At 33.5% G+C, this 14142-nt stretch overlaps 1 protein-coding gene across 1 annotated transcript in view; it reads right to left on the bottom strand.

Annotated features, from left to right (window-relative positions):
* ZBBX (zinc finger B-box domain containing) overlaps positions 1-14142 on the bottom strand; it is a 141808-nt gene that overhangs the window by 108296 nt on the left and 19370 nt on the right. Inside the window, exons 7-9 of the mRNA XM_025376570.1 lie at positions 12680-12728; positions 11872-11981; positions 2191-2286 (exon numbers count right to left, since the gene is read on the bottom strand). Coding sequence (XP_025232355.1) covers positions 2191-2286; positions 11872-11981; positions 12680-12728 — 255 coding nt within the window. The remainder of the gene's footprint in view (positions 1-2190; positions 2287-11871; positions 11982-12679; positions 12729-14142) is intronic.

Below are 14142 nucleotides of genomic sequence, written 5' to 3'. Positions count from 1 at the left end.
GAGCTGAGATCCGGCCACTGCACTCCAGCCTGGGCGACAGAGTGAGACTCCGTCTCAAAAAAAAAAAAAAAGAAAGAAAGAAAGAAAGAAAGAGAAAAGAAAGAAAGAAAGAAAGAAAGAAAGAAAGAAAGAAAGAAAGAAAGAAAGAAAGAAAGAAAGAAAGAAAGAAAAATGGTGATGTAATGTGAAGTGATAGAAACATTCATTATGTTGAATTTGGAGATTATTTCAAAATGTGTATATATATATATATATATATATATATATATATATATATGTCCAGATATCAAATTATGCACCTTAATTGTACACATTTTTTCTTGTCAATTATGGCTCAATAAAGATGGAAAGGGAGCAGCAGGAGTATGTAGATTGCCATAAATGTTCTGTGCAAAAGAACTATGTAAACTGAAGGAATTTGTACAAAAAAGTAAACATTATATATAATTGTATATATTATATATAGATAATTATACATACATTGTATATATTATATATACATTATATATGTATATATATAAAATGAAGTGTATATTTGGTAGATACTTTCTCACTAATTTAATCCAGTCTACCTTTGGAATTTGATAAATTTCCAACCTTCAATGATCACTTTCTTCTGTTAAGATACAGGATACATACACTTTAAAAACATTAGCATAAAACAAAATAATGCTCAATGTTTATAAAGCATATTGTATGTCATGTTACTTTTAGTAATTATGATTTCAACTGGTGTCATATCTGCATCTGGATCACAATAAGCCATATTATGGCAAAGTCTACCCTTTGAAATTATGTAGGAGGGAGAGGAGAAGACAGGGAGGGAGAGAGAGCAAGAAGAAGAAAATCAAACTTGGATAAATCTTGAAGCTCAGATACTGAAGGAAAGGAGCCATGTCTCATTCTTCTTTGTATCTCTTTTATCAGCTAGCATAGGGCTTAAAGTCACTGAGTGATAACTCAGAAAATGTGCTGAATAAATCATTGAATGAAAAATTCCTAATATGAACTCGTCTGTGGTAATGATATTACAGTATTTATCTTCAAAGTAGAATGTCTTTAGTTAAATTCGATATTATTCATATATTAACAATTAGACTCACTTCTATATCAATTAATTTACATTTCTTATGACTATCTGATTGTAATACCATGAGAGAGGCAAGTATCAGGTTGGCTTTTGTTTTTTTTTTCCCTTCATCCTTTCTGCCCAGAAGCTCTAAACATTGAGTGGTCACTCAAAAGTCACTGACTTTGGTGAATATTAGTTAGGTATGTTTTATGTTCTGTGGTTATCATTATTTGGGTCCTCAGCACCCTTGATGGTTACTGATATTTATCAGTATGTTGAGGTAAACGTAAAGATTGAAATTCACCAGTAATCTTTCTAAACACAGATCTGATTATCTCCATTCCTTTGCCTACAGATAATATTAAAACCCTTAACTAATTAAGAGTAGGATCCTACCATTACTCATCTCTGTAAGGTCACTGCCTAGCACACACCCTGCCTTCTAGGAAGTACTCATAAATATTTGTTGAATAAATTACTATAAAATGAATAAAATCTATGACAAAGCAATGCATCACTAACTGTAATTAGTGTAATGCCATGTCTATATCTAACCGTATTTGTAGTTTAAGTATTAGAATCTTAAAGCCACTTGACAGAGTTTGAGTTTAGGCATTTCCAAAATCAATGATCATATAAGGATAAATAAAAGATCCTTAAATGTACAGAAGGAAAAATAGAAACCTGAGAGATAAGCTTTCCTAAATAATAATGGGCAAGGTAAATAAGAACTAATTTTTAAATAAACTTGAAAACATAAGAGATTTATATCTAAAAACCGTAGAAATAATACTTAAAATAACCTATGCGCTCATTTAAAAACACGATAAAAATATTGTCTAATTTTTAAGTGTCAATTTCACAGTCAGAATACATAATCTGAAGACTCTAAGCTGTTTCTGCAACTACATTAAAACAGTTTAAATAGTAAAATAGAGTCTAGATTAGTGTTCAATAAAACAATTTTAAGATATACCTCAGGATTGTCTGTATATAATAGAATTTTAGAAATTAGTGTAAATCATCCTGAGGTCTACATAACTAAACACATTTTAAATGTCTTTATGTGAAAACATTTTATAAACACACTACATGTAAATCATTTTAGAAAGCCATACCTGCAAAAGAGTTGTTCTGTGGAGCTTTAGTGCCCCTTTCTGGTGAATTTTAGCAAAGCATCCTGAACAATAATCTTCTCCACATTCAAGGCATACCTAAAAAGATATTTTTTAAAAAAATTACGTAATCTTATAAAAGAGTATGATTTTTAGAAAGTGTTTGCATAAAGATGTCATGTTTTAAATATTTATTTCTCTAATTAAATACCTATATCATCAGATTTGAGAAGCCTATCCCAGGCTTAGGACTAGTTAAGGGACTAGTTGTCTCAGTTAAGACTTAACTCTTTGAGGAAAACTAATTTGAAAACACTAATTATTCTTATAACAAAATAAATGTAGTAGTTTTAATGTAGGTTTTAGATGTATATTTTAGATGCATGGATGTATGCATAGTTTCTGAATAAATTATAAAACAACCAGTAGCCTCAGGTCAAACTTCTTGACCTGGTAAAACCTAAACAGTATTATCTCTGGGTGAATAATCCTTCATTTTTATGAGTTATTTTATCTTTCCGTATGGATTTACATGACATAATTACTTTCAAATGATATGCATACTCTTTGCCCTCCAAAATCCCTATACACTTCCCTGGAAGGTACTCCTTTACTGGTGGTTCTCAAAATATGGCGTTAAAATTTTTCTTACAAGCATCTCCAAAGGAAAAAAAAAATACTGAAAAATACTGTATAAGAAAAAAATAATGGATGGAACTACATTACCATGTCTGTGATGTTAATAACTGATAAAATTATTATGGGCAAGTTTATATTTAACTTCCAAATTACGATGTTTAAAAATGTAATTTTAAAATTGTTGGACAAGTTAAATAATATAAAATACTTTGTACCTATGATGGTGCCAAGCAAAACTGAAAGAGAAAAGGAAATGGAAATTGGATGACAGGTTCAAGATGGTTGATTAAATGTACCTTGGGTGTGTCTTTCTATAGACAGGAGCCAAAGTATCAAGTAGATATTCACGTTTCAAACACACTGCCTGCGAGAGAACACCAGAATTCAGCAGAGAGATGATGGGAGACACTAAGGGTGAAGAAAAGAGAAATAGGTCTTCCTGCTTGGGGTCACTGGGATCTGGACCCACGGAAGGAGTAAGTGAAGGATTTCCAATGCTTTCACATTCCTACCATGGACCAATGCAATCCTAAGTATGGAGAGATCTGGGAGCCCCATAGGCCTCCACACTAGCGTAGGGAGGTGTCTGTATATCACACAGAGGAATGGCTAGAACTCATGTGACATCCCATAGGCTTCCAAGTCCTGAGCAGCTGCACCAAGGTGCCATTCTTGGAGCCCATACCCCAAGGGTCTGAGTCCTGCCCAGAGACCACTGGTGCCCCTCCTGTCTGCAGGGCCGGGGAGCAAGAGGGGAGGCTGGGTGTTCTCATGCTCTGCCACTGCTAATGCATGACCTGGTGCATTCAGATCAAGCACCCCATGCCTGTCAGTCTCTCCCAAAACTGTCTGCTGGCCTTTCCATTAGAGAATGTTCTGCCCTTCCTGGTGGCTGGCCCACAACATAGCCATCGCTGACCCACCAGTGTTCAGCTGGGGACCCGGGATCAGTCCAGCCCCTTTATCACAGCCAACTAACGGGCAGCGGGCTATACAGCATCAAATGCCTACATCAAAAAGATAGATCTCAAGTCAACAACCTAACATTACACCCCAAGGAACAACAACAACAACAAAACAACAACAACAACAACAGAACAAGAGCAAACCAAACCCAAAGCTAGCAGAAAAAGAGAAATAACAAAGCTCAGAGAAGAAATAAATAAAATTGAGCCAAAAAATTTTAAAAATCAACAAAACGAAAAATTGGGTATTTGAAAAAATTAATGAAATTGGTGGACCACTAGCTAAATTAAGAAAAATGAGAAAGGATTCAAATACGCACGATAAGACAAGATAAAGGTGGCATTACAAGTGATACCATAGAAATACAAAAAATCATCAGAGACCACTATGAGCATCTCCACACACGAACTAGAAAACATATAGAAAATGGATAAATTCCTGGAAATGTATAGCCTCTCAAGACTGAAACAGGAAAAAAACAGAAATTCTGAACAGACCAATATGAGTAGTGAAGTTGTATCAGTAATAAAAATTTTCCCAAGAACAACAGCAACAAAAAAAGCCAAGATCAGACAGATTCACAGCAAATTCTACCAGTCATAAAAAGAAAAATTGATACTAATATACTGAAACTATTTCAAAAAAATCAAGGAGGAAATACTACCTACTCATTCTAAGAAGCCAGTGTAACACTGATACCAAAGCTAGGCAAGGACACAATAAAGTTTAGAGGTCAATACCATTAATAAACATAGATACAAAAGTTCTCAAAACAAATAGTAGCAAATTGAATCCAACAACACATCAGAAAGATACTACTCCATAATCAAGTGGGTCTTATCCAGGGGATGGGGGATGTCTCAACATATGCAAACCAATAAATGTGATTCACCACATAAACAGAATTAAAACCAAAACTGTATGATATCTCAGTAGATGCAGAAAAAGCATCTGATGACATTCAGCATCACTCCATGATAAAAACCCTCAACGAACTAGGCACAGAAGAAACATTCACAAAATAATAAAGATCCTAAGACAACAAACCCCAGCCAACATCTTACTGAACTGGGAAATGTCTAAAACATTCCCCCTAACAACTACAAAAAGTCAAGGATGCCTACTTTTACCACTTCTATTCAACATAGTATTGGAATTCCTAGCCAGAACAATCAGGCAAAAGAAAGAAATAAAAGGCATTCAGGCCGGGCACGGTGACTCAGGTCTGTAATTCGAGCACTTTGGGAGGCTGAGGCGCGTGGATCACGAGGTCAGCAGATCGAGACCATCCTGGCTAACATGGTGAAACTCCCGTCTCTACTAAAAAACAAACAAACAAACAAACAAAAAACAACAACAACAATTAGCCGGGTGTGTTGGCGGACGCCTGTAGTTCCAGCTACTCAGGATGTTAGAGTGAGCCGAGATCATGCCACTGCACTCCAACCTGGGCGACAGAGCGAGACTCTGATTTTTTTTTTAAAAAAAAAAAAAAAAAAAAAAAAAAAGCATCTCAATTGGAAAAAAAGGAAGTCAAATTATTTCAATTATTTCTGTTTGCTAATGATGTTAACTTATGACTAGAAAACCCTAACGGCTTCTCTGAAGACTCATCAATTGATTGGATAAAGAAAATGCTGTAAGATACGTACCATGGAATACTACTCCACTACGAAAAAGAATGATTTTATGTCTTTTGCAGCAACATGAAGGGAACGAGATGGAGGCCATTATCCTAAGTGAAATCACTCATAAACAGAAAGTCAAATACTGCATGATCTTACTTGTAAGTGGGAGAGCTAAACAACAGGTGTTAACTAAACACATGGATGTACAGAGTAGAAAAATAGACATCGGAGACTCCATATATTGCAAGGGTGGGAGAGGGGTAAGGACTGAAAAATTACATAGTGGCTACAATGTTCCCATTCAGATGGTGGGTACTAAAAGCCCAGACATCATCACTACGCAATACCTCCAGGTAACAAAACTTCACTTGTACCAATTAAATCTATAAAAATAAAAATAATAATAATAAATTTTAACAAAGCAGTGATATGATATGTTTTATCTCATTTAATCCTCACAACAACTCTATACATTTACAATCATCATCGTGTCTCCATAATGAAGAAGAAATAACAAAGGAACATAATGATGAAGAATTTGTCCAGAGTCATAAAAGCTAACAGTGGGGACAGGAATTCAATCCTACCATGTGGCTCAAAGCTTAAGCTCTTAACCACAACATACATTACTAATCATTAAATTAATCATTTACAATAAGCTAAAATAGTAATCAGTTACAGATACTCTTCAACTTACAATGTGGCTACTGCCCAATAAACCCATCATAAATTGAAAACATTGTAAGTTGAAAACGTATTTAGTACAACTAACCTACTAAGCATCATAGCTTAGCCTAGCTAACCTTAAATGTGCTCAAAACACTTACATTAGCTTACGTTTGGGCAAAATCATCTAACACAAACCTATTTTATAATAAATTGTTGAATATCTTGTGTTTTTCTTTAACCTTCATGATCACATGGCTGACTATGAACTTCCTAGCATCGTATTTTACCACATATCACTAGCCTGGGAAAATATCAGAATTTGAACTTTGAAGTATGGGTCCTACTGAATACATACTGTTTTTACACATCTTAAAGTCAAAAAATTGTAAGTCAAAAATGGTAAGTCAGGGACCATTTGTATTGAAAAACCTTGATAAAATCCACAATAAAATAAAATTCAGCATTTAAAATGAATGCATGGTCTAGTATGTACCAAAATCCAAATGTATATTTTTCAAGAGTGATTAGCTAAAACAGGATGGACTTTTTACTTAATCTGAAGAAAAACAAACACTATCCCTAGCATAGAAACTAGTCCCCTCTTTCCATTCTTGTTTCATGAGCTACATTCTTCTGGAGAAATGATAAAAACATTATCCTAAATCCATATTCTAAGTGTAAAATAAACTTTAAAATGATAATTTTATATAAATACATGGTTATATCATTATATTAATATGTATTTCAAAATATACTCTGCATAATTTTTATTTAATAAAACTTGCTAATTTTAAGTGAATTTCCCCTAAACATTTGGCACTGTTTTTACACTATAATGCAGAAAACTGAAAATGAGTTTCAGCATATAATTGTAAGCCAAGTATCTGTTAACAACATACTTTCAGTAAAAGTAGCCAAACGAATATTTGTAGACTGGAAGATCAATGCTGGACTTGCAGAGTAAGCTTATATATTTTGTTATACAAGGATATTTGGATTCAAATTGAGCTAAAATGAACTCCAACTGGAAAATCTTTTTAGGCAGTTTGGACAACCGGCAGAAACATGCTAAAAATATAAATAAGGACTCCTTTCCACCACAGATGCTTCCTCGATGATGGAATATCCAACTGCAGTTTTAACAAATATCTTGTTAATCTGATGAATGCCAGATCAGTTGTGCAAAGCATCAGAATCCATTTGAGTTTAATTAAGTTATTCACATTTGCCAAATTAATATATAAGAAAAGTGGAACTTTTGGGCTTCATCTTTGCCATCAATATATGTAAATGGATAGGTCATTAAAAATTTTGCCAACAACAAAAGCACACTGTTTATTATCTTCCATCTATGTGCTGGACACAATGCTAAATATTTTACATGTATTAACTCATTACGTGTAATAACTTTGAGGTACAGATTACTATTATCCCTAGTAACCTATTTCACAAATGAGGAAACAGAGAAAAAGATGGATTAAGTCATTTGCTGAAGGTCACATAGCTAATAACAGGTAAAGTTGAGTTTCAAACTCCCAAAACACAAGCCCTTAACTGCTATCTCCCATACACAATTTTCCCTGGTGAAGGCCAGGGAAATATATATATATATACACACACACACACACACATATATATATATCTCCTTTATATATATCCACATATACATGTATATGGCCTTCAAATACATATATTCACTCTAATTATCCAGTCAGCATAACCATATGCAATGACAGATGCTAAGAACAAAAGATAACATCAGAGTTTAACAGTACCATGGTCTATTTCATTAAATCTGCCTAACTTGAATTTTTAAATAGCTTATTATTATGTGTTGACAACTAATACGGGATATTATTTTTATTCAAATAAAAGAACATTATTTCTTAAAATCTTTTAAGAGACTGTTTAAATTCTTTATTCTAAATTCTGGCTTGTCTACACAATGTTTCTCAGGTAAATCAGCTGTTTAATCACTGCATACAATGTCACTCTCATGTGTTTCCAGCCAAGGCACATGCTGCTTATCTTGTCTGGGACATCCTTCTTCTTACTTTTCCTTCCTTCTTGAAAAATAGATCCTTTATTTTCAGGTCACGCTCTATCTACTTGTGTCATACCTTTCAAGTTCCATGGCTCAAGTGCTTACCACAGAGTAGGAGTCACAAAAAATACTGACTCATAGCTCCTGTATAATTCCTTTTCAGATCATTAGGAGCAGATCCCAACAATTTAATTCAACCTGTAAGCACCTTTTAGCTTTCATACTTTTAACTTAAGACATATTAATAAAAGCTTTCATACTTTTAACTTAAGACTTTCTGTCTCTGAGATGTTTATAATTTTTACAAATTTCTGGACAGTAATAATTGTTTAAGATTCCTTATTGTCGAACATCATATCAAATAATAAAATAATATAAGAAGAAGAATATTCTACTACCAAGAGCTAGGGTTTTACATTTAATATTGCTATTAGCTCTTTATTAGATGTGCAGCATTCTAACTCAGAGTCCAGTTAAAATTGCCATTAAATAAACCTAACAATATAGATTTAAGTCAGAAATGATTATGGCTAAGTTCTCTAAAACTATAACATAATATACAAACATTAGTATATATAATCATTAAATTATTTGAAGAGGAAACTGCTTTTTACCTATGTGTTATATTTAAAATTGCAAATGATGCTGCAGTACCTTCGATGATAACTGAAATGAAAATATGTCTAAATTAAGAGAATGTCTATATTATGAAATAGTTTCAAATAAATAATTCACTCATTAAATATTTGTTGAGTGCCTACCACACTGCAGGCATAATTCTAGGTGGTAGGCACACAGCAGTGAACAAAACTAAACTTCTACCCTCATGAAGTTTACATTGCAGATAAGTAGAAAATAAACAAATATATATTAAATGATGATCAATATTACATAGACAAAAGAAATAGCTTCACAAAACTGGAGAGTGCAAATTAGCTTTTACTATTTTATAAAGGGCTATCAGTGTAGGTAATATCTGAGTTGATATTTATTGATGTGAGGAAACTGTGAGGGAAGACTATTGGAAAAAAAATTAAAGGCTCAATTTTGAACACGTTAAAATAGTGATGCCTATTAGACATTCATATAAAGGTGTTGAGTAGGTAGACTGAGCCAAAATTTCAGGGGAGAGGTATAAGGTGAATGTGTAAATTTGGGGATGATCAATATAGATAGGGTCTTTAAAGCCAAGAGAGTGGTTGATACTGCTAAAGAGTAAGTATAGATGGACAAGATTAGAGCCCTGTGGCATTCCAACATTAAGAGTTCAAAACAGAAAACCAGCAAAGAAGACAGAGAAGAAACAGATATCAATGTCAAATGAAATCAAGAAATCATAGTGTCCCAGAGGGAGCCAACTGAAGAAAATCATCGATAAGGAGAGGGATACTGTACTATAAAATATTCCGAATACATTAAGAACTGAGAATTGACCATTGTATATGAGAATGTGGAAGTCACTGGTTGACCTTGACAAACAGTTCCTGGATAGTAGTGGGGACCCAAGACTGAATGGAGAGAATTCAAGAGAGAATGGGAACCCGGTAATTCCAGTTCTGGGTGTATACCCAAAAGAACTGAAAGCAAGGTCTTAAAGAGGTATTTGTACACTTATGTTCATAGCAGTATGACTCACAATAGCCAAAAGGGGGAAGCAACCCAAGTGTCCACCAATGGATGAACAATTAAGCAAAACGTGGCACATCCATACAAAGGAATATTATTCAGCCTTACAAAACAAAGAAATCCTGTCATTCCACAATATGAATAAGACTTGAGGATATTATGCTAAGTGAAATAAGCCAATAACTAAAAGGCAAATAGTGTATGATTTTACTTATACGAGGTAGAGTAGTCAAAATCTCAGAGACCGAAAGTAAAACACTATTTACTAGGGACTGGGGTGAATAGGGATGGGGAAGTTATTGTTTAATGGATATAGAGTTTCAGTTTTGCAAAATGAAAACAGTTATGTGAATGAACGCTGGTGATGGTAGCATAACAATGTTAATGTACTTAACGCTACTAAACTGTATACTTAAAATAGCTAAGTTGATACACTTTATGTTATATGTATTTCACCATAATTTTGTAAATGTTCATGAAATTGGTACCAATGAGAAGTTAAAGAGCTGTCAGACGTCATAATTTTCTGTAACTTTTTCATTTCACTTTCACTTTATAGCTTTTTTTTTTTTTTTTTTTTTTGAGACAGAGTCTCACTCTGTCCCCCAAGCTGGAGTGCAGTGGCGAGATCTCGGCTCACCACAAGCTCTGCCTCCCGGGTTCACGCCATTCTCCTGTCTCAGCCTCCTGAGTAGTTGGGACTACAGGGGCCCGCCAGCATGCCTGGCTAATTTTTTGTGTTTTTAATAGAGACAGAGTTTCACCGTGTTAGCCAGGACGGTCTTGATCTCCTGACCTCGTGATCCGCCCACCTCGGCCTCCCAAAGTGCTGGGATTAAAGGCGTGAGCCACCATGCCCAGCCTTCACTTTGTAGCTTTTAAAAGAAGAATATAGGCCGGGCGCCGGTGGCTCACACCTGTAATCCCAGCACTTTGGGAGGCCAGGGTGGGTCCCATGAGGTCAGGAGATTGAGACCATCCTGACTAACACGGTGAAACCCCATGTCTACTAAAAACACAAAAAAATAGCTGGGCGTGGTGGTGCATGCCTGTAATTCCAGCTACTTGGGAGGCTGAGGGAGGAGAATTGCTTGAACTCGGGAGGCGGAGCTTGCATTGAGCCGAGATTGCGCCACTACACTCAAGCCTGGGCGACAGAGCCAGACTCTCTCTCAAGAAAAAAAAAAAAAGGAGAGAGAGAGAGAGAGAAGAATATATGTCACTTGTGAGAAAAGAAAAAAAGACATACATAGCAGCCTTAAACATAATAGCAAAAATACTGAAACAACCCAAATGTAATTCAATATACGCATGGATAAACAAACTGTGTTATAACTGTACAATGGAATACTGCTCCATAATACAAATGAACACATTACTGATAAATTTAACATGGATGAATCACCATGTGGAGCAAAAGAAGCCAAAAATATATAATATATCATTCCGTCTACATAAAGCTCAAGAACAGATATCACCAAATCTATAGTGTTAAAAATCAGGACAGTAGTGGCCTTGGTGTTGGGGATTGATTGGAAAAGGCACATAAGAACTTTCCGGGATGAAGGTAATCTTCTACGTACATTAATAAAAAGGTATGTGACTGTACACTGAAGTTCATCCATTTCATAGTAAATTATGCCTCAATATTAAAAAAATTAGACAATGGGAGGATACAATATGATGAAGCAAGTATAGACAACTCTTCAGAAGAGTGTTACAATAATGGGGTGCAGACTTGGAGGTCATAAAGAATTTTTTTTGTTTGGATATTTTAAATTTAAAATTTAAAATTTTGGTTTGGTTTTGCTTTTGGATGGGAGATACTGCAGCATGTCTGTGTGCTAATAGGTATGATTCAGAGGAACTGGGACAAAGTCTAAGGTGATGTCTTTAAACGAGAATGAGAGGATGAAATTCAGAGAATAAGTACAGGTGTTGGCTGTCCCCAGCAGCATGCATGCTCAACCCACAATAACAGTAATGAAGAAAAAGTATATGGCTACCAAGCAAGTTAAGTCGGGAGCGGTGTATGAGGCCATGTGAAAATTTTAACTGCTTAATATACCTACTACACAGTATATGTTTATAAATACCATATAGTGTACATACTAGTAGAGCAGCTTTGTTCTCACACTGTCCACAAACTTTCCCATTTATCTTGGGTTTTTCACATTCTGAAGAATTTGCCATTTTATAATTAACTCTTGGTTTCACTGGCTCTGCAAGAAAAAAAAACAATGTTACTCCAATCGTTTAAAAATATAATGTTTTTTCCAATTGATAAATTAATGAAAGTATGCACACTTCCCATCTCTGGATCTAACTGAAGCCCACATAGAACAAATTCTAAACATTTATAATTATACATATTCATAATACATATATGTATATAAATATATATTATATATATTTCTAAATTTTTTCTACCGAATTATATTAATCATGCAACATTAAATGTGTTTACTATCCTCCAGAAAAACATCTTATTTCCTTGAGAATTATTATAAATTCAAATTATATTTTTGGTTTTGCTATTATTAAACAATCTATTAAGATATAAAGTAATTTTTCTATTTTTAAAACTTTACTAGAGTGAAATTTTAATTTATAATTTACACTGCTAAATTATCTTCCTTATTAAAACATTACATCAATAAAATTTAAGGAACAGTGCTGTAAAAGTCCTCACTTTTGAAAAATACTATTATTATAATCATGTATTAAGTTTACTTTTTTGACACAAAAGCCCCCCAAAATACTCAAATAAAATTTATGTTGAAAATCAACGTGTCATGATTTGGGGGTTTAGAATCTTTATACTGCACGAACAATTCTAAAACTTTAACTTTATTTGTAATTCAAATGTAAAAGAAAGGAATGTCTTTAGCATTTAATAACATGGTGATAAACTATTTACCTTGAATCTGTTCCTTCAGTAATTTTAATTTCACTTTTCCAGCAGAAAACTGTATTAATAAAATAGACACTATTTGTCAGGTGTATATTATCTTATTCAGTGAAAGTTTAAGTTACTAACAAAAACATTAGAAAGCTGTAGCTTTGGTGCATTTTGAACAAAAAATTATTTTTAAAGAATAATATAAAATTAATAGGAGATCATCATTAAAGCATATGTGTACCTTTTAATTAATCTAATAGAAATCATAAAAAAGAAAATAAATTTTAAAAATATACGTAAACCAATTTTTGAAAACATAAATTGTCTTTTAAACAAAAATCATTATATGTCATCATGTAATGATTTTAGGAAAGTGCTAGTGTTCAAATACTGTAAAGGTTTAATACATCTTTTCTATTTCTGCTCTTTCTGAGACACACAGTCTAATATTTGTGTAAGCTGAATCTAAACTGAATTGTGACTAATCTATTCTGCTTACATTACTATAGAAACCATATTATTTTACTTGCCCAATTTAGAGAACTACATGTGTAGGCATCACAGACTTATCCTTCAAAAGTGTTATCAGTGATCCCTGACTTTCCTAAATATTAGTCAAAAAAAATTGAATAAATAAGATTCACTGCTAGATATTTCAAATAAATCTTCACTTAAAATTTGAGGATTTTAATATTTTAGGAAATAAAATACACTTGCCAATTGAACATGCTTGCCTTGATCTTATTAAAACCAACATTTAAAGTACACAAACGAGAATGAAGGATGGTATGCATTTATATAGATACTGTCAATTCAGGCCTAGTTTTCAATTTGCAATTTGCATGCTCAATTGCTCAATTTGTACGTGAGAATATGAGAACAATGGCTTCCTCTATATCTATGGCTGTACCAACTGCAGTCATCTGAAAATGTAGGCCTAATTATTCTCAGTGAATCTAGTGGTTTTGCTTCAAAGGGGCAGTTATTTTTCACATTCTTCAAAGTAACTGCTCAGATGCTATGTACCAAACATAGCAGAAAAGAAAACAAGATTGAAATAATCAATTTTTCTATGAACCACACTTTTATTTTTAAACTGCTAATATTATACAAGTTACAGATAATCTAATCTCATTTTTCATAACCAAATTATCCAGTATGATTACTTTAATGATACATCTGAATTGAAATATTATTAGTGTGGTTATAGGCTACCCTGCATGGAATGGATAGATATGCCCAAGCAAAATGAACCCATTATTCGGGAAATTGTATAATTTGTTTTTATTATTATGATTAATATTGTTCTGCTCTATGAACACAGCCATATTTATTTCAAGTAATTCAAATTGCATAAAAATATTTCAGTGAACAAACTGCTAGCTGCTATTTTTAGACAAATAGAATTTCCTCATAGGTCTGATTTTTATCCATTTGGGAAAGGGTTGGAGGTAGGGTTGAACCAAGGATACACATACTTA

The sequence above is a fragment of the Theropithecus gelada genome, chromosome 2, assembly GCF_003255815.1.
Source record: "Theropithecus gelada isolate Dixy chromosome 2, Tgel_1.0, whole genome shotgun sequence".
NCBI classification, from domain to species: Eukaryota; Metazoa; Chordata; class Mammalia; order Primates; family Cercopithecidae; genus Theropithecus; species Theropithecus gelada.
The sequence above is the reverse complement of the archived record's forward strand: the minus strand, read 5'-3'. Positions and strand labels throughout refer to the sequence as shown.